This window comes from Catharus ustulatus, chromosome 22 (assembly GCF_009819885.2).
Source record: "Catharus ustulatus isolate bCatUst1 chromosome 22, bCatUst1.pri.v2, whole genome shotgun sequence".
Classification (NCBI taxonomy): Eukaryota; Metazoa; Chordata; class Aves; order Passeriformes; family Turdidae; genus Catharus; species Catharus ustulatus.
The window spans coordinates 6,431,552-6,451,656 of NC_046242.1; the positions used below are offsets into that span (position 1 = coordinate 6,431,552).

The window sequence follows — 20,105 nt, forward strand, 5'->3', positions numbered from 1 at the left end:
TTATTTTTACATCTTTGCTGAATATGTAACTCTGCTCATTTTTTTTTTTCAACTTTAGCATTCAGTTGTATTGGATTGTGAGGGATGCTCACTAATATGAGTGACAGATTGCCTGTCTACACAGAATCCAAACTAGACAGCAAAATGACTTTAAATAGTCCTCCACAGCAAACCCCAACAATACCAGGTACTACTGCAAGCCCTTGGAGGACAACAGAGCAGGATTTTCTAATTTAACCTTTTAAAATGTTATTTTCAGATACACTTTTCAAATTATTTATTTCCCTTTCAACTGTTGTTGGGACTTCAAAATGCTGCTGAAATAAAACAGCTTCAGGCTTGACTAGTGCTATACTCCATGGTAAGGAACTATTTGATTACTCTGTTTTGACAGTTAGTAGAATGTTTAGTACTGCTACAGAAGGGGAGTTTGAACTGGAAATATTAGTTTTGTGCTGCTAATGACAATTCCTCAACATTTCTGCTACAGCAGAATCCTCGAGTGGATGAAAAACATCCTTCCTACAATAACAAACAGCTGTGGCAGACAAGGGAAGTAAGGAAATGCCAACCAACCTTTTGGATTTGCCTGGTTTTTGCTGCAGGGCTAATTCTGTAACCAACAGGTCTCAGAGCCACAAACCCAGCATTTGCTTAATGAGCAATTTCACCCTGCTTAGACCCTCAGTGCCAAACACTGTCCCTGCAGAGCTGGGGAGGTGCAAAGGTAACCCTGTAACCCTGTCTGGTGTCCCACCTGCATTTCTCTGCTCCAGACCCAAACTCCTCAGGTGTGGCAGCCTGTGCCCAGCTCTGAGGTCCCCAGGTCTGAGCCCATGGCACTCCTGGAGCATGAGGCTGTAACCACACCCAGCCACAGAGCAGGGCAATTCCCCCTTCTCTTCCCAAAGCACAGTTTGTGCCAGCAGCTCCTGCACTGTGTGTGTAAAACTTTGGAACTTTCCAAAAAGAGCTGGTTTAGTCTTCTGATGTTTTCCCTGGGCTCAGCTCCTTTTATGGCACTGTGTAGTAAATCATTATTCCAGGCAACATCACCCTGCTTCTCCAGGGTTCTACAAACAACAAGGATGGGGCTCTCTGCCTCTGTCTCCTTCCTCATCACCTCTCCTGGTGGTTGCAGCTGCAGCATCTTCCCAAGCCATGGGCTGAAGCTTTCAGCAGGAGTTTATTTCATGTTATTACAGAACTAAAAGCTGTGGGAGGAGAGGTCTGTATGGGCAGGATGCACAAATACATTGTAAGGTTCACAAATTTAATCCAGAGATGTTTTTGATTATATTTGTTCTAAGAAATGGTCAATAATTAAGTCTTCCACATGTCCTGGCCATGTAGGTTATTTTAGAGTATTGAATACAGCTAAACTTACTCAGTCCCACTGCTATGGAGTTAGAAGGTACAAAGGATCAGAAATTAACTAGAGACAATGGGAGTGTAAATGATAAATAATAAAAGTTTTGTTCATAGAGACAGTAGACAATATGTTGACTGAAAAACAGTATCAAAAAGTGTTAGTTTATCCACCACACACTGCACAGAAGGATTGTCAAACACTGCCCTGGGTGAGGACAGGCACGTGCCTGGCAGGTCCCACCACTGCCAGCTCCCTTGATGGCAAGGCAGTGACAGAAATCAATCCAACAGGCAGCAAGACAAATAAGTCATCTGTATCACAGCTAAAATATGGTGTTGATCAATAACAGAAAATGAACTCGCACTCCTTTGCCAAGAAAATAGATTATTTAATCAGAGTACAGACAGATAGAGATGTTACATAATCAAAATATAGCTCATGCTGCTATATTTAGTGGCCACTGTCTTTTAGAGAGGAGGGCAAAAGTACACCCATTATCAGCTAGCAGCCCTCTGCTGAAATGGTTTTCTGATGAGTTAAGCTGGTCAGACATGCTTAACACCACAATATTATGTATTTTAAACTACAACAACTATGACAGCACGAAGGCAACGAACGGGAAAGACAAGGGAGCCACTGCTGTCCTATGGACAGAATCCCTCAGGGTTAAAAGGATCAAGTCCCAGCCAGAACTTACACACCAGGGGACCTCCAGCAGTCATTTCTAACTTCCAGACTAGCTGGAGTTGTCCACTGAAGGATGGAACATTAGTACAGCACATTTGCAGTTTATGACTGGTCGCCTTTCACAGTTATTGCTGTGATTTCTTAGCAATAAGCAGTGGAATTGCAGGAATTTGCAGAACACACAGAAAATCACTGATCAGGACCATCAGCACAGAGCTGACTTGATGCACTGCAGCCTGCCTAGCCATGCTGAGAGCCGTCCTTCACCTCTGAGATCACAGGGTCTTCATTAGAAGCTCAAAGCAAAGTCTGTCCATGGATATTCCCCCAGTTGTGAACATCATCACCATCAACAGGATCATCTTCCCTCCAGCTTCCCCACCCAAAAATAAACATTGGGAAAAAGAGTGCCAGTAATGCTGAAGTCAAGCACCTCAGGTTCTTATGGTTTCAGACATGGAAAAATTCAAGTAAGGCACCAGAAAAACTAATAGTTAAACTAAGGGTTTCCACCCTTCTACATAAAAGTGGAAGAGAACTCCCTGTTCTGAACTGGAAGAAAACTCCCTGTTCTGAACTGGAACATGGATAAAAAGAACACTTAGTAGAATAGCCAGTGATTAAACTTGGTATCCACCCTTTCCTCTATTGTTTTAGGGTTCAAACCCAACAAGGAATTATAGAAACTGGGATTTGCATGAGGTTTATAGAGCTGCTTCACGTGGGTGTGCAGCCACAGCAGCTTTTGTTTAAAGCAGCCCTGGAAGTTGGTGATTCTGCAGGACCATACCTTTGCCATATATTTATCCCTGGGATATCCATTTTGCACATTCAAAGGAAGCAAAATCTTCATGAAGACAAAAAATTCTTGGTGAGCATTTCAGACAGATAAGAAAACAAACTGCCTAAACAGGGATCAAAGATGCTGCTTCAGTGTAAGATACATTAAAGACCCCTCAAATGTTCAGGAAAGCTAGAGAGGAAAGAAAGCACTATGCCCATTAATAATAATAATAAAAGATAATTACAGCTGGCTCCAAATGTTAACAATTTAATAGTTTCAGGATCTAAGTACTGTAAATGACTAATGCAGGCACAAATGTATTTGCAGCAGTGTGCAAAACAAAGCCCTTAAAAGTAGATAGCTCTGGGAAAAGAAGGATAAACTGCTTTCTAACATCAGCTCTGAGCACATGACATGAAGAAGGGCTCTGTATTATCATCCTTTTGTGACTGGAGACAAGAACATGTCCTTGATTTACCACAAGATGATGAAAACCCAATAATGCCCCCAGATTTGGGAGTGCCAGATACCTGCATGATTCCAACAGCAATGTTGTATCTTTACTGTTCTTATGAGAATGATACATGATTGGTGATTTTCTTCTATTTGTACAAGAAGTCACAACATACTTCAAGACTTCATCCATATGAAAAGCCAAGGAAAGACTGCTGATGAATTTAAGTGACTACAAACTGGTATAAGCAGTAAAACTGCTGATTATTCACTACCTAAAACTTCCAGGATATATTCTCCTACCAGAAATTGTGTTGAGTAATGCTTTCATTCGATTTGCTCATGATGTTGATGAATATATCTGATTTTATGTAAATGTGATTAAATAAATCAGACAGTGTTAGGCTGTATTGAGTCTCAAGAGGTCCTAATTCAAGATGTGCAATACTTGCCCCAATAAGCACAACAGAGCTCAAGCTTGTGCATTATTACCTTCTTAACCTCAAAAACCCTCTGCTTGCCTCCTTACTATTGTTAGTATGGGTGTAACATCAGATTTTGCATAAATTGCCCATGCTGATTCAAAGGTACATGAGGACTGAAGAGGAAGGAGTGGGAAATGAAAAGCAGAAATAAAGAAGGTGGGAAAATTCCTTCAGAGCATCTCAACTTCCTTGGAGCTCCCAGCTCCTGGCACACAGAGGGATCAGGGTGTGAGTGAAGGGGCTGGCATTTGCAGGTAGCAGAAATCAAAGGAAGGGCTCTGAAAACAAGGCTGCTGATAATCACCTGGCTACATGTGATGTTATAACTCTGATCTTAAACAGAAAAAGTGTTAGAACTTCACCTGCCACACAGAAGTTCAGGTCACCCCAATCTCTTTGAGCAAGGAACATCAGCCAAAGAATACAGGGAGCCCACGCCACATATTCCTTGCAAATTCAAAAAGGCTTTTTGGAAAGGTATTCGATGAAAAGCAGCATGATTCAGAACAGGAACTGTGTCTGCAAGTGGCAATGCCACCTTGTTGTATTAGTCCTCACCAAACTTGTATTCTGCCACCTGCAAAATGACTCCTGAGGGTGACAGGGTTGTCACTTGAAGCTATCCCAACAAAGCTGGATTTCTAGCTTCCAGGCTCTAGGGAATGAAGGACATGGGAGCTGACTGGCATTTACTCTCAGTGAAATCAAGTTCAGATGGGCCACCAAACCCCTCACTTCTCCTACAGCACAACAGCACAGAGTCACAGAATGGTTTGGGTTGGAAGGGACCTTAAGGATCATCTCATTTCACAGCCCCTGCCATGGGCAGGGGCCCGTTCCATGTGCTCAGGGCCCTGTTCAACCCAGCCTTGAACACTTCAGTCACTTTTTGCTCATGCCAGGTGCACCTTCTGCCAGGAGGCAGAATTTTACCCATTTATGAGTCAGTTCCTAGACCTCTCCTAGAGTTTGGCAAAGATGTGAAGGATCCCACAGCCTACACATTCTGTGGGAACTTGGAATTGTAGCCCATGGCTGGAGCTCTTCCCACCTGAGGAACAGCTGCTTCCACTGAGGCAAGGCAGAGTTTGCACTTAACCAATGGATTAGGGCTCATCCATACCCCAAAAGGCTTTGTTTGCTCTACTGCAGACAAATTCTGATACGAACTGGCAGACAATGTGCTGGCTGAATGCTGGAACAAAGAGGCTGTTGGTGTCTCCAGCAAGTTAGGGACAGCCCTAAACAACTCCACTTGAAAGCAGAACATTATTTTCCCTGATATCATACACAGAAGCTGCTCTTTAATTAAAACTAAGCTGCTTAAGCCATTAAACTGGCAAATGGCTGCACCAAATGACTTGTCATTGTTAGCATTCCAGCAGCAGGAGTTGTTTGTTGTCACTCAGATGGCAACTTCCAATGCAAATGCACATTTCCCAACTGGCTCCATGGATCTAAACCAGCCCAGGACAGGGAAGTTATTAAAAGTGCTGCTGCATATTACCAAGGAGTACCTTCTTCAAAGACACCCACAACGTGTACTCTGCTGCAATTTAATTATTTCAAACTTCTGCCCTAGAAATATGAACCATTCCAGGCATTCACTTGCATTTTAAAAAGTAGAGCATGTATCAGTTCTGGCTTTGAGCCCCAAGTTTAAGCAAGACCAGATACAGCCTTCTGATTTACATCCTGCAGATCTCAGCATCAAAATCTGTAATTAAAAAGCATACCCTACTATAGCAGCTACTTTATTCTGATTACATGCAAATAAAAAAAAAAATTTAAAATTAAACAATTTATCTTGGGTCAGTAACAAGAAAAGATCATTCTGGCCATGCAGACAACATTCAAAGCCATGGATAGTGATCATCCAAGAATCCAAGTGGAGACATTCTGAAGGACTCTCTTTGTTTATCACTTGGATTTGGGTCAAGACAGGGAGCATCAGGCAGAGGTGTCTCTGGAATCCATGGGAGGACACTCTGCCTCTTCTCCTCTGTAATCTTCCTTCCCTTCCCCTAAAGGGAAGGACTGTGGTGAGGAACAGAAATGGTTACATAGAATTTGTCGATCTTTCTACTTCCTGTGAGTCATGTTCCTCAACTCTACCCCTCTGCCTATAAAAATCTGCTACAACTCATTAAATAAATATTTCCACTTTGGAGGGCTCCCACAATGAAGCACCACACAATGAAAAAGGGTGGAATGATTAAAACTACCCATCCCAGTGCCCTGAGATGGGGCAGGCAGTGGTAACACAGCATTAACATTATGGCAGATGCCACATGCATCTTTTTTTTCCTTTGGTGTGGTCTCCAGGAAAGAAGAATATTTCCATTCACTACAGAGTGACCTAATGGATGTCCAAATGAATGATCAGCAAATGCATTTTATGTGCTTCTATTTATGTACCTTTATTTTTACAGCTACAATGCAAGCACCAGAACAGCACTTCCACTTTCCTATCCAAGGGCTGAAAGACTACCCACATTAATGAAGTCTGGCCTTACCCTGGCTGCCCTTTTCACATATGGCACAACTGAGTCATGCCCCTTGGTTTATGTAGTGTGCTTGACACAACAAAAATAAGATATAGAGCTAATTACCACTACAGCAATAAAAACAGGAGTGTCTTTTTCATAAGCCAGTCTCAAACTGAATTCCTATCAAAATACAGTGGGTTTTTTATAGAAATGAAGCTAATAGATACCTAGAACTACTGAATGAACCGACAGGATCTCTCTGCATTTAGCAACAAGCCTTGAAAACCTTAATCTTGTGAGTCAGTAATAACAGTGCAGGAAGCCAAGCCAATCTTGGGTCTATAATAATAAGACAAGCTGTTTGAAAGACCTCCTCTGAAACAAATGTGTAAATACCTCACCAAGGCTGAGATGCTGACTTAAGATTAGACAGTGTAAATGTACTTATTTTGGTCTCAGTTAAGAACAACTTGTGTTCTCATTCACAAAGGTTTAAGGCAAATGGTTTAGCAGAACTTGAGCACAAAGTCTTTTTCCAAATGCCACTGACATCTCTGCCTGTCCTGTGCCCAGCTAATTCTCTCTGGCTTTCACCTGTTCTATCACAATTTAAATACATCAGGCTCCTTCTTCATTACCAAAGTTAAACTTACAAATACAAATCTTCTCTTGACAAAATCCTGCCAAGGTCCCTGATGAGGCCAGTCCTGGCTGTGACACTGCTGCCAAAAAGAACCAGCCAGGAAAAACCCAAAGGCTACACAGAGAGACAGGGGAGGATTTTGAGAGCAATATTCCTCCAGATAATGCATTAGGAGTGGTGCTGTTTAAGAAATGAAGAACTGATACAGAAAAGCTGATGATCAGCACGCCAGCACTAACTGCAGGAAAGCAGAATTATTATTGCCAAAACTACAGGAAAGTAAAAAGTCCAGACATTAAACCAAGTCAGGTGAAGAGGCAGCTTTACAGCAGATGAAATTCAACACTGACAAACAAGTGCTAATGCCCTGAAGAGTATTTGGACTACTTTTCTCCACTGCTGGGCCCTACACTTCTCACCAGGTAAATAAGGATATGGACTGATAGCAACATCCACATCTAGTTTAGATCACATTCCAAACAGAGCAAAATTCCCTTAGATGGATCATGATTCACTGCATGAACAGCTAAATGATCCAATCTGGAAGAGCAGGAAGCTATGGCAAATTCATCTCCATGATGCATTACAGAGGTGATTTAATCTTTTTTTCCCTCTCTGGCCATCGAGCCTGGGTTGTTACCAGAGCCCAGACAGTGGGCAAGACAGTGTCCTTTTATCCACTACAGAATGACTGGGGTGTTGTTGAGCCCAAGAAAAGGGAACAGCCCCAAAATTTCCCATTATTAAAAGAGGGAAAACATATCCTAGATGATTCTGGGAGCCAAAATCCCAGGTGTGTGGGTGCATCTGGAATCTCCATCCCATGTGTGTTTATCTACAGGGAAATGAAGTGCTACACCCTGGGTAAGGCAGGGGTTAATTCTGACTGCTGTCGAATGCCCCAAGTCTGTGCTCTGTTCATCAGAGCATTAAATCTGAAAGCTCAAGAGAGTAGTGCAGCCGTGCTGCAAGGGCTATGTTATAAAGTTCTGCATTAAAAATTCATATCGTAGGCTTGCCACAGTACTCTGCTCTGGCTGAAAGGAGAGCTGCCGGGGAAATATTAGACACCCCACTGTCTTTCTGGCAATTGGAGACATTCCTCAACAAACAGCACCTCAGGAAGGGAATGAAAGGGCAAACAAACCGTGAAACAAATCAATGAGTTCAATTATCTCTCTCTCTCTCGGAAAGGAAACTTTTCATTTTTAAGGCTGTTTCACGAAATCTTTTAATGACGGCCCTGCACACGGGTGCTGGGCACTCTGGCTGCAGAGCTGGCTGCTTGGCAGGGCTTTTTATTTGTTTTACATGAGACACAGATTCCCAAACACAGAGGGTGAAACAGAGAGCAGGGTATTGGGAGCTCTCTGCAGAACAAGAACTCTACTTACCCTTTACATTACCATGACCACGTGGGATAAGAAGGCTGTAGAAATTGTTCCCCCTTTCCCTGAAGTGTCTCCAGCAAAGAGTGAATTTAGATTTATTAAGATGGTTAGTTACTCCATGGTTAAGTTATGTGCTCCTCACTACTGGTTAAGGCTGTGTGCATTTCACAGCGATTTATGGCAGCCCAACTGGTGGATGACACAGTTCACAATGATGGAAATGGGTGGTATATTTTTATGAAAGCCATATGTGCCCCTCAGGTTATCTGTCTGATGTATTCAGACAGGTTAATAATCCCCATCCCATAAATGAGGAAATACATAGGAAATGAAACATCAGTAAATACAATTTCTTGAGGAAACCATGCAAAAAAAAGTTACCCGCTCATAATCCTTCCTTGCAACTCTCTCAGCATCAACTGTAACAGAAAGATTCCCTGTTCCCAGAGCTGAATTTGGACTCAAAGAAAGGGAAAGGAAGAAAACAGAAACCACTGAACAAAAGTTGCCACAGCACTTCATGTGTATTTTTATATATACATGAATGTATCTGGTGGTTAGTATAGCTGAAAACCCAAGGGACTTCAGCCCAGCAATCTGGGTTTCAAGGGGCTCAGCCCCATGAGGAGGGGAGGAATTCATCCAGAGGGTGCAGTCCCCAGGGAACCCAGGAGATTTAATGCCCAACACAAAACAAATCAACACCAGACTAGCCTAAAGCCCCTCACTAATAAAAACCTGTATGGGGGAGGGAATAAACCCCCACTATTCAGCTGAAAGTTCATTAGTTCCATGGAAGGAATGAAGACAGGCTGGAGAGCTGGTGATCATAAGCAACCAAAATCAGCTATTAAAAGGCACTGAAAATCTGCTACAAAAGGTTAGGAACCCCAAGGCAGTGCTTCAGTCAAATTTAATTTTTGCTCAGAATTTCTTACAAACAGGCACTTAGAGCTTGCAAGCAAGACTTGATCAGCTGGGGTTTATTCTGGGTTTCAAGCAGCTGCATCCAAGCAAAACAGGGGAAGCAGGAGTCCTTTCCTCTGTGTACTGCCTTGATTTCTCAGTTGTGATCTGGCTGTGGTACCAGTTGCCTTCCAGTATTCCAGCCCCTGAGCAATCTCCCTGTGACTCAGTTTCTCAATGTGTTAAAACTGTGGGAGGCAAGGCACAAAATGCCAGCCTCTGTTCTGCTCCTGCAGAAACACCAGAGAAGTGTTAAGGGTTAATAATCTCAGGCTTACAGGATTTGTGTATTATGCATTTGTTTATTTAATGCTTTACATGAATGCTAATGAAGTTATTAACAGGCCTGCATGTTGTCTATTGTTTTTCTTGGGTTTAGTGTCTGCACCATCCTGCCTTATCCCTTCTGCTCCATGAGCTGGCCAACACCCAGCTCTTCCAAATCCCTGCATCAGTGTTCTATCCTGGATTCTCAGTTTCCTGATCAAAGACAGTATTTTTTAAACTTCTTTGTTGAAATATTATCTTTTTAAAAATCTCATCAAGATAAAGCAATTCTATTTCCCCACACCAGATATTTTCTGTGACACAAACCTGCAATCCCACATGGCCTTATTGTCTTTTAATTAGATCAGAGGATATGTAAATGAGACAATATTTCTTAGGTCCTATTAAGTGATGTCTCCAGGAGGATCAGAGGGGGTTGAACCAGGCAGGACACGCTCCTGTGACATCCACACCCTCACAGTGACCTCCCCCATGTTCCAACTGCTCCTCAGGAGTCTTTGATTTACTGGAAATGTTTTATGGCCTTATTGCTGGCCAACCTGCTCCAAGTCTGCAGACCAAAATCCCTTTTCCCCTGCAACCAGAGCACAGGGCAAATGCAGGGGTGCAAGAGCTGGGGTGATTCCTGCATGTGCCAGTGCAGACACCTCCCTCCCAGCCCTGCTTCTGCCACAGACACGAGGAAAGGGCTCAGAGGGAACACCAAGAATTATATGGAGTGGGCAGGAGAAATAATTGGGAGTTTTAAGGCAGGGGTGACCTGTACAGCAGTGCAGGCACAGGAATTCGTTCTGTAGCCTTTACCCTGAGGAATGGGAAGACTCCTGAGTTCCCAACTGATGACACAAATCAGAAATACTTTTTATTTTTAAAGCAACTGTAGGAAAGATAACATCCCTGCTTCTACAGTCAGGTGGCTGAGGCATCACAGCAACTTTTTAAGGCAGGGATGGGAACAGACCTACCTACATTTAGGTGTAGGTTTAATGAGATGCTGAAAAATCTGGCTAATGAGGAAACAGCATGGGGATCCAGAAGGCAAGGTGTGTCAGGTGCAGCCTCTGACAGTGATGGCTCACACCTTCCTGTTCTTGGAAAAGGCAAACAAAAATCCCAAATGAAAGCACTGGGGGAATGTGAAAGTTGTCTGTATGAAACAATGTGGGACCTGGGGAAGCAGGGCTGCCAGCTCTCACAGCAAACACCTGGATTTCCAAAGGGAAAGGAGATCAAGGCATAAGAAAGAGGCTGTTTTGCAGGATACAGAGTTTCAGTGCCTGGGATCTCACAAAGTTTCCTGAAGTTCCATTCTCGTTCAGGACGTTCTCATCTCTTTCAATAAATGAGGGAGCACAGAGCACTTTCCTGACTCATTTCTCTGCCTGTGTGGGAGTGGGAAAAGCAGCTGGAATCCATCCCTGGAGCACAAGGAGAGTTTCCAGTACACACCAGTGCAGGAAATCACCCATTAAACACGTGGCCAGGTAGAGACAAGCACTGCAGCACCTGTCAGTTTAACTCAGCACCTCCTGGAGAGCTCTGCTGGGGCTGGAAATGGGTAACCCCACAAGGCAGGACATTGGTAACAGCTGAACCATTTGTTTCTGATGATCCCAGGGTTTCTCCCTCTTGCCTCCCCCCCAGTCCCAGCCCTGCAGGAGCTGGAGCACAGCACAGCCACGTGCCCTCCTGCTGTCACAGACAAGGCCTCGCCAGGAAGCGGTTCTGCACCAAAATAACTCTGTTGATTTGCTACTTTGCATTGAAAAAAAAAAAAAAATAAAAAGAGACTGTTGTAATTTGCAGACACACATGAAAGAGCTGCATGGAATCCAGGCTCAGCTGACTGGCAGATGCAAGCCCAAGGACCTTGTCCCTGTATGTGCCTCTGCCAGGAGGTTTTCCCTCCTTCTGCCTCACTCCTCTTCCTCACACAGCCCTCCAGGCACCTGCACAGGTCAGCTGCTGCAGGTAAAAGCACCTGCTGTGGTGAGATGGCTCAAAAAGCTGGCACATCCCTTACAGGGAAAGCCAGTCCCTGCTGGAGGCTGGGACTGCACAACACTCCCGTGGTCCCTCTGTTCCTGGGCTGAGGCAGCTGCACCAGCCTGGAGAGCTCTGGCTGCACAAGTGGGGACAGACAGGACAGGGACACAGGGACACTCCTGCCCCTTGTCACTTCACCCAGATGCACAGCCTCTCCCTGCAGCTCCATTCCCATGGAGAAGCCCTGGTTGCCCCTGTGGCCAGGATGAGCCCCAGCCTGGCTGGCACAGGAGCCAAACTGTTTTGCATTTATGTAAAGATTTCCATCTAAGGATCTCATGTCAAGCCAAGGTTACAGATAACAGGGTGATGACTAGAATATGCTGGAATACCCTAAGGCTATGTTTTTCTACTTTGGGTTGTTAAATAACACCAGCTTTTAGGCTATACTAGAAAAAGGAACTGAACAGTCTCACTGGAGGTTAAAACACAAACAAAATAAAAGCCCTGAGAGGACCTAGGGCACTTTGGTGCTGTCAGAAAGTTACATTAACTAATTTGCAAGCATTACGAGTCTACAGAGCCCAGCTACAGCACGAACTCCTGCTGACTCCAATGGCTCCATTTACATGGAGTTCTCAGAAAAGCACCCTTAGAAATGAAAAATGAAAATAAATAACCTTTTTGTCAGTTTGTGGTCTATCATTGGCATGTCTGCATATTTCTAGACTCCAGCCAAGGCTAGACTGTTGCCTTTGGGCATTAACCACACTCTTTGTGCCTCAGTTTCCCTGTCCAAAAGCCAGTGCTTCAAGCAAGCACTCAGGATTGCACAGAGCCAAGTGTTTTACAGGAACACTGAATTCTCTTCCCATACTTTACAGCTTTTCTGGTGTGACTGCAGGCTGAAGCAAAAATGTGACAAAAAGGGCTGGTTTGCACATGGGCTTGAAAGTCCCCTTTCACACCAAAGCTTTAAGTCAAAATAAGAAGCAGTTCACCAAAGTATTTCCATTCATCTTCACTTGTAGGTTTTTAAGCAAAATATTAATGTTACAGTTGTGACTTTCAGCCTGGTGAGTTTTGTATAAGGCACAGTGAAAACCTCAAATGTTAAATGCAGACAGAGCTTTCTATAAGATTCAAAATATTCAATTTTTCTTTTTTTTTCTTAAAATATGAGTTCTCTGTAACATTTCCCTGGCTTTTCATCCTCTCATTGCTACCAGTTCTGGGTTTCAGTGCTGGCAGTAGTACTAGGAAACAGGGAAAAAAACTCTGAAAAGAGACCTGGCCTATGAAGTTCCCCATCTCCTGTTTCAGAGAAATCACTTTAAATACAGCAATAATTCCAAAGCTGAGCATTAGAAGTTAATGACTCATCAAAGGAACAGGAAATAGGGAACTTTAAAACCTTAAAGTCACAGCAAATAGAAGCTATTTCATACCATGTCCAACATCCCCACCCTAACTACAGTACTTCAGGCTCAATGGGGGGAAGCAGCATTTGAGACCATTTATCACAGTAATTATGTGATGCTGGAGGGAGCACAACTTGATTTTTTATTCAGTTTGACCCTGAGCACCATCAAAATGGAAGACTACAAATATTTGAGAAGTGATATATTGGCACCAGCCAGCACTTAGTCAAGAAAGATTTGTTTAAAAAAATGAAAGTAAATAATTCAATTCTCACTATATATTGGGAATTATTCCCCTGAAATTCAAGTTAACTGAATTTTTCCCCAATGTAACAGAAGATTTCACATGAATACTTCAACACAAATTCCACCACGTAACTCCAGGCAGAAATAACTCTTCAGGAATTCTCTAAAACTTCTGGTCCCCTGTCTCCAAGCCTAATCCTACACTCCTTCCATGCAGAGCAGCACATCTGTAGGACACTGATGCCTGAAGGACAGGTCTGTTTGATAATGTGGAAGAAGAGCACAGTTTACCCCAAAGAGCCAAAAACCACAGGAATCTCCTCCTGTTCCCATTGTCCTCCTGTGTCATCCTTAGCTGTGCTGCCAAAAAAAATAATGATCAGTCTGATCTATGGAAGGAAAACAATTCTCTGCTCATATACTGGAGGCAAAATGTTTTTCTACAAGTTATTGAAAGTAGCTGTTTGGATGACTGCTTCAGTAAATATGAAAAGCTCCTTCTCAGTTGCATTCCTGTGCTACTTTTAGAAGGACAAAAAGACTGAATCTTACAGAAAATCCACTGGTAACAAAACTGGTGGTGGCAGAGCTGCTCTGAGTGACAACCTTAACCTAAACATTTTCTGGTTTGTGTTGTTTATGAAGGCTTTTTATTGCAGAACTGGGTGGGGAGGGGGAGTGGGCAGTACCCAAAATCCTCACAAGACTACTTAAAGCTGGCTGGTGAAAACGGAGCATTTCAGTGAAATTCGATATTTTCTTTCATCAAAGGCAGGGAGCCTCAACCCACATGTTAACAGTAATGTAACAAGCCTACTGTATGTGCTGCAACCCAAGGTCCTTTTCCAATTAGAATTCATTTAGGTTGGGGGAGAGCAGGGGTCGGAGCAAAGAGGTGGCTCTGGAATTGATCTGAAACTGGAATCCAACCATGCTGGCTGGGAGCTCAGCTGGGAATCCCAAGCACTTGCTTGGATGCTGCAGCAAACCAGAAGTGAAAGAGCACTGTCAGAGAGAAAAGCTTGTCCCTGGAAAACTGAGGAAATGTATGCAGAATGTTTCTTTTTCTACAAAGAAAGAAAGAAAGAAAAAGAAAAGTCTGTTGCACTAGGGAAAAAAAACTAAACAACCCAAATATTCTTTAATTTTGCAGAAACTCAAGTCTGAGTTTGCTTTTCAGTTGCAGGTCTGATAGAATCTCCAGATCAAACTCATTAGTGTTGCTTAAATCCAGGTTTGCTGATAGGAACGTGTGGGGCAGCAAACAAAATCAGTGTCAGGCCTCGAGAGAGGATGTGCCTCTTTAATTGAAAAAGGCAGAGTAATCATTCATTTATTTAACCCAGAGATGATTATAATCTGAAAACCTTGAAATCCTCTTACACAACAACTGTTTTGGCAAGCCCCTCTGTGTTCCAACAAATATTAAACTGTGCTTGCCATTTGTCTAAGGAATCTTGTATTAATAAACATGAAGAAGAACACTTTTACCTCCCACACTCAATGACAGAAGAAAACAAAGACCAGCTGTATTCATCAATGGATCCTTGTTCTGCACATAAAGGCTAATTACATTTTACTTCAAGCCTACACATGGAAAACTTTGCTCCTGCCATCTTGTCAAAGGCAGCTTCTGATATTCCAGCTGACAGACTGCAATGACTGCACATAATAAACTTCTTTTTGTCATTAACACCTTCAGTGCCCGGCCCGGGGCTGTGCTGGGGCTCAGGGAAGGGGCAGGGGCAGCACACACCCACCTGCTGGGAATTTTGTACGTGGGGATGACAGAATTGGACTGGAAATTTTAATCCCAGCCACTGATCTCATCTGAAGGTGCCTGGCTGTGCCTCTGTCTCTCCCTTTGCATGTAGAGTACTTTGAGCAGGACATTGTGAAAAGATAAAACAAACAAGTTGACATAATGGCTCCCAACTTTTCAGATCACCACAACCAGTCTCCAAGATAAAATCCAGACTCCTTAATGCTGATAATCAAGACTTCTCACTCTGTATTTCTGTTGCTTCTTGGGGTTTTTCTGCCTTGTTTGAAAGATTTTCAAAGTTTCAAGCAGTTGAAAGACAGCTTTATTCGGAGACTGAAAATCTTAAAAGCTCTGTTAGCTTTTAAATATTGACAATTATCTGTTTTTTTCCTGAAGGCACTCTAATTCATCTGCATCAAATAAGCATCTGTAAAACTAACAATTCTGGCCTAAGATAAAAATCACATGTTTTTAAAACATAAAATTAAAATTGGCAATACAAGTAGCTTTTCAGACTTAGATCAAAAGAGGGCTTCTTTTAAGAAAGAATCAAACTGTCTTTCACCCTTTTTATTGGTGTTTTTTCAGCCTTTCTCCCAGCTTTTACAATTAAACTAGATGACTCAATTTCACTGTCTACATTCAGTTCCCTTTTCATGTTCTTCTGGATTTCCATATTGCAAAATTTGGGCTACAAACGCTACAGACGACTGTTGTTATGCAAGAACTATTCCTGTCATAAATATCCAAAACAATGATAAAATATTTCTGCTGTTATTAGGACCTACAAGTTTGTTTTCACAGTACATTAGTCTGGGAGATAAAGGACAAACTTAATGTCTGCTTCAGGATTCAGCTCCATGACCACTATATTCCAGACCAGTTCCCATAATCATTTTGCTACAGAACACAATAAAATTCTTGTTACTGCAGATGCTACTAATTTTATGTAATTCTATATAAATTAGGTAAGAGTCATTCTCAAGATCATATAAAAAATAAATATTTCTGTGTGATTCTCCCTGAAAGAGTGAGATTAGAAATGCAAACAAATATTTTAGAGAACACATTTTGTTCAGTGTAAGATAAATTACAGCACTTAGGGAAACAGTATTAAAAAATGAAGCACTCTGCAAATAAACACATTAAAAAGGGTGAGGGGTTATTAGGTTCAGTGCCTACAACCACTGATCTCTGCCTGTTCTCCCAGAAGTGACTGCAAGATGAAATAACAGCAACAACATCAGTTATGTGCAGGAAAAAACAAAGTCAATCTGCAGGAATTTAAGGCTCCATCTGAACCAGTATTTGTTTACATCCCTTAGAGAGGGATGAATCAATGAGGGAACAAAAATACTTTTGATCCCCTTGCATGGAACTCATCCTACATGGAGCTCAAAGGAAAGTGGACTTCCAGAGCCAGACCCAAATTCACCTGAAAGATTATCCTGAAGGACATAAAAGGTGTTTAAACTCCAAGTGCTGGTTGTTAAAACTACCATGGGCTGAATTTTGTCAGCTCCAGCTGGGTTCCCCACATCCTCAGTGAGGAATCAGATCCTCACCAGGCACAGAAATTAAAATTGGTGCCAGTTTGACTGTTTTTAACCCTGGGCAGTGGGCACAGGGAGGTGACACTGAGTCCCAGCCCTTCCCCTGAGTGTCCCAGCCATCTGAAATGGCTGCTTCATTCCCATCCCATTTCCAGACACTGAAATGACTCTTTGTGCTTAATCCCGCTGATCATGAGAATTCCTTCTCATTATTAACTTTCCGTAAATATGAAGGGTTCAAAGGAAACCAGCAGCAGTCTGTCTCTTTTGTTGTTCCCTGCCCTGATGGTTAATAAAACCAGAGGATAATTGGAAACAGTAGCTATTAAGAAGACAAGAATATATATTTTTAAGACTACCTTCATGTTCTACTTGAAAACAAGGAAAATCTGCCCAAAATGCTGCTCTCTGTAATTAGGGGTGAACCTGGCAGAGCAAGCACTACTACCCCAAAACAAGAAAGAACCACAGTGCCTAAGAGTCAAAGAGAAATAATTTACTAAATGTAGCTTTGTTTTCACCAGGATGGAAGATCACAATGAATACCTTATTTCTGAAACTGCCCTATTTCTAAATAAAATACAAGAGATATACAGGGGGAAGAGATACACAGATGAAGCACCTGAGAATGAAACCAGGAATGCTGCAGTGTGTGTGCCAGAAGTGTCTTGTTGAGGGGAAGAAAATATAAAAACTAATAATTTCTCCATAGGAGGCCAAATTATGACCATGTTTTCCAGAAACTTGGATGCCTGAGCCTCCCTCATCTCATCTCTCTCCAACAGACAGATGCAAAACAAAAAAATCAGTGATACCCTGAAGGAAGACATAGAAAGAAAACAGAGAGATCTTACTTTGCAGTAGTTTCTTCATCATATTTTGTTTTCAGATCAAATAGTTCTGTCCTGGTTTTTTCCAAGGCTAAAAGGCATAAACATGAAGCATTACAGCAGTGAAATAGCAGTATTTGGTCATAAATAAGGCTGTACATCTCCTGATGAAAAAGAAAAAAAAAAAACTATACACCTCCTTAGCTTTATCCTTCTCCCTAGGATAACCCTAGGTTTACCCTAGGCAAACTGTTATGGCTTAGAAAAAAACATAGGGTTTTGACTTTTTCCACAATTTCTTACAGTATTTCTGTTACATTGCAAAAATTTTCCAGGTTCTGTGTAACCAAGCTAGACATTATTAATTTCTTATTAGGTTGGCTAAACTGCTTATTCCTTTGAAATACTTTTGCAGTAGTTCAGGGAATAAAATTTCTTCTGTTCTCATAGTAAACAAAGCCAAATATGTCCAGACCTGGAATTCTGAAGTATGCAGAAATGACAATTAATGTCAAGTCATAGCAATAGGCAAGGAACAGGGTTCACACTGCTCAGTAGAGATATTGATCACAGTCTGGAAATGTGTGGAAGCAGAACCCACATGGAGTAAGTTCCATGGGCTGCTGTAATTCCAGGGATGCTCTGATTCTGTGAGTGCTCCATGGCCTTGTCCCTGTATTTGCCAGGGACAGCTGCAACAGGAGAGTTTGCTCTGATTCACAAAGCACATCTGAGCTCTGCTGGACCTCCCTGCACGCCAAGAGCTGCTGCACACCCAGTCCTGACACACCCCTGTCCTCTCCCCTCCCACCTCATCACCTGGAAAAGGTCACAAAAGCCAGGCCAAACCTGTTTGCAAAGCTTGAACTTTGTGTTCGGCTTCCTCCAGCTTCGAGGCTGTCGACATCTGGGTCTCCTGCAATTTTCTGTGAAAGGGAGAGGAGAGGTGAGAGCAGAGCTCAAACAACTCATCTGTGCCTTTCAGATTTGGGGGATGGAGTGATTACATGTCTCAACTGGAATGAGACAACTGCCAACACCACACAGGCTCCAAGGTGCTTCTGTGGGACCCATAAATGTTGTCACGTTGTGAGATGCTGTTCCTATTTCGTGGTCCCACTTATTAAAATTTTAACAGTGTAGCCACCTCATAACATAAGCTGTGAACATTATAAAGAGTTGACTGCTATATAAATGACAACTTCAGTGGAAGGTTTTCTTGAGCATAATTTGTTTTGGAAATGTCACACACATTGAGAAAATTGTCACCAAGCACCCTCTGTTGTACAAAGTTAGTACAAGAAGAATGATACATTTCCATTTTAGTGTCATAATGAAGGAATTTGTTGCCATAACTGATAGAGTGAATAGATGCAGCAGCTGTTTCATCAGAGCTGTAATGGGTGCCAAATGCAGCAACATTATTAGCTACTCTTTAAGAAAACACTCATATTTCAAAACAAATCTCACAGTGATATTTTCTATAGAACACGAGCAAAACTGTAATATGCTCACATTTCTTACGTCCACAGGCAACATTTTCTTGTTTGTCTCAGTTAAACTCATTTTTACATCATCTGGCCACACAGAAACTGCACTCTGCTAAGGGCCAGGCTGCAGGAGTTATAAAACTCATCTTTGAAAGGAGCTGCTCCAACATCTCCCAGGAGCCGTGCTTTTTACAACACTGCTTTTAGGATATTCTGCAGATCTCAGAATTGTGAAATGGCTTATGAAACTACCAGCATCCTGCCTGCACTCCATAGGGTGCACAAATTTCTTCTCCAACACTGCTGACCAGGTTAATAACTATTTATAGCGAGAATCATGCGTCAGTTCCCTTCAAACTGAACCACGTATTTTGAGACCTCAAAACCTCTCTTACACACACTTTTATTTGCATTCCACAACCTGCCATTTTGTTTTATTTTTAAGTACATTGAAACTGCAGTTGTTAAAACCACAGCTTACAAGCTGCTTATCAAAAAAGGAACCACAGGTATTGATGAATTAAAAAAAAAAAGAGCTTTGCATTCACTGGTGGATTCTCCCCACAGCCCTGAATTTAAACAACCAACCCTCCAACTAAAAAGCTCACATGAACTGAAGGTTTTCCACGCTATGTTGAACATATTACAGCTCCAGTGCTACTGCTCCATGGGAGAAATAAATTCTCAATGCAGGGAATGCAGCCTGAAAGAACTCCCTCCTTTGCCCCTTGGTTTTCTCCTGCCTGATTTATTTGTCCACCAACCTAAAGATTCAAATGCTCGCTGCTCATTTGCAAAAGATCAGAAATGCATCCAGAATTTTTTTTTTAATCTATAGTAAATAATGAAAACCCTTCTTAATTTTGGCATGTGGGAAGATGCAATCCTTCCCAGGATAATTCAGGAAGACATGTCCTGTCTCAGCCATTCCCAGGGGAGCAGGGGAGGTGCATCCCTGGCCCAGGTTGTGGGTGCAGTGGCTCATCTGCCCCAGCCCAGGGCTGCAGAGCCTTAGACACACAAGGAATTACCCTGGCTAATGGAGACAGATTGGTGTCACAGAGGACAGGGAGGAATAAAAGCAGGTTTGCACCCTCCTGAACATGACACTCCCCCACCACACCACAGAGAAGAGACAATCTGTCCTTGTTTCACTTCCACACTCTCCCAGTTGTTTTCCTGGGCAAAGTTGAGTATCAAATGATTCCGTGTCAAACACATAAATCGCCAGAATCACTCAATGGATGAGCTGTCTC

At 42.5% G+C, this 20,105-nt stretch overlaps 1 protein-coding gene across 6 annotated transcripts in view; it reads right to left on the minus strand.

Annotated features, from left to right (window-relative positions):
* Window positions 1–20,105, minus strand: part of CUX1 (cut like homeobox 1) — a 268,976-nt gene that overhangs the window by 110,127 nt on the left and 138,744 nt on the right. For all 6 annotated transcript variants that reach the window (XM_033077920.2, XM_033077921.1, XM_033077918.1 and 3 more), the window contains exons 7-8: window positions 18,209–18,285; window positions 17,384–17,450 (exon numbers count right to left, since the gene is read on the minus strand). In XM_033077920.2, the coding sequence (XP_032933811.1) occupies window positions 17,384–17,450; window positions 18,209–18,285 (144 nt within the window). The remainder of the gene's footprint in view (window positions 1–17,383; window positions 17,451–18,208; window positions 18,286–20,105) is intronic.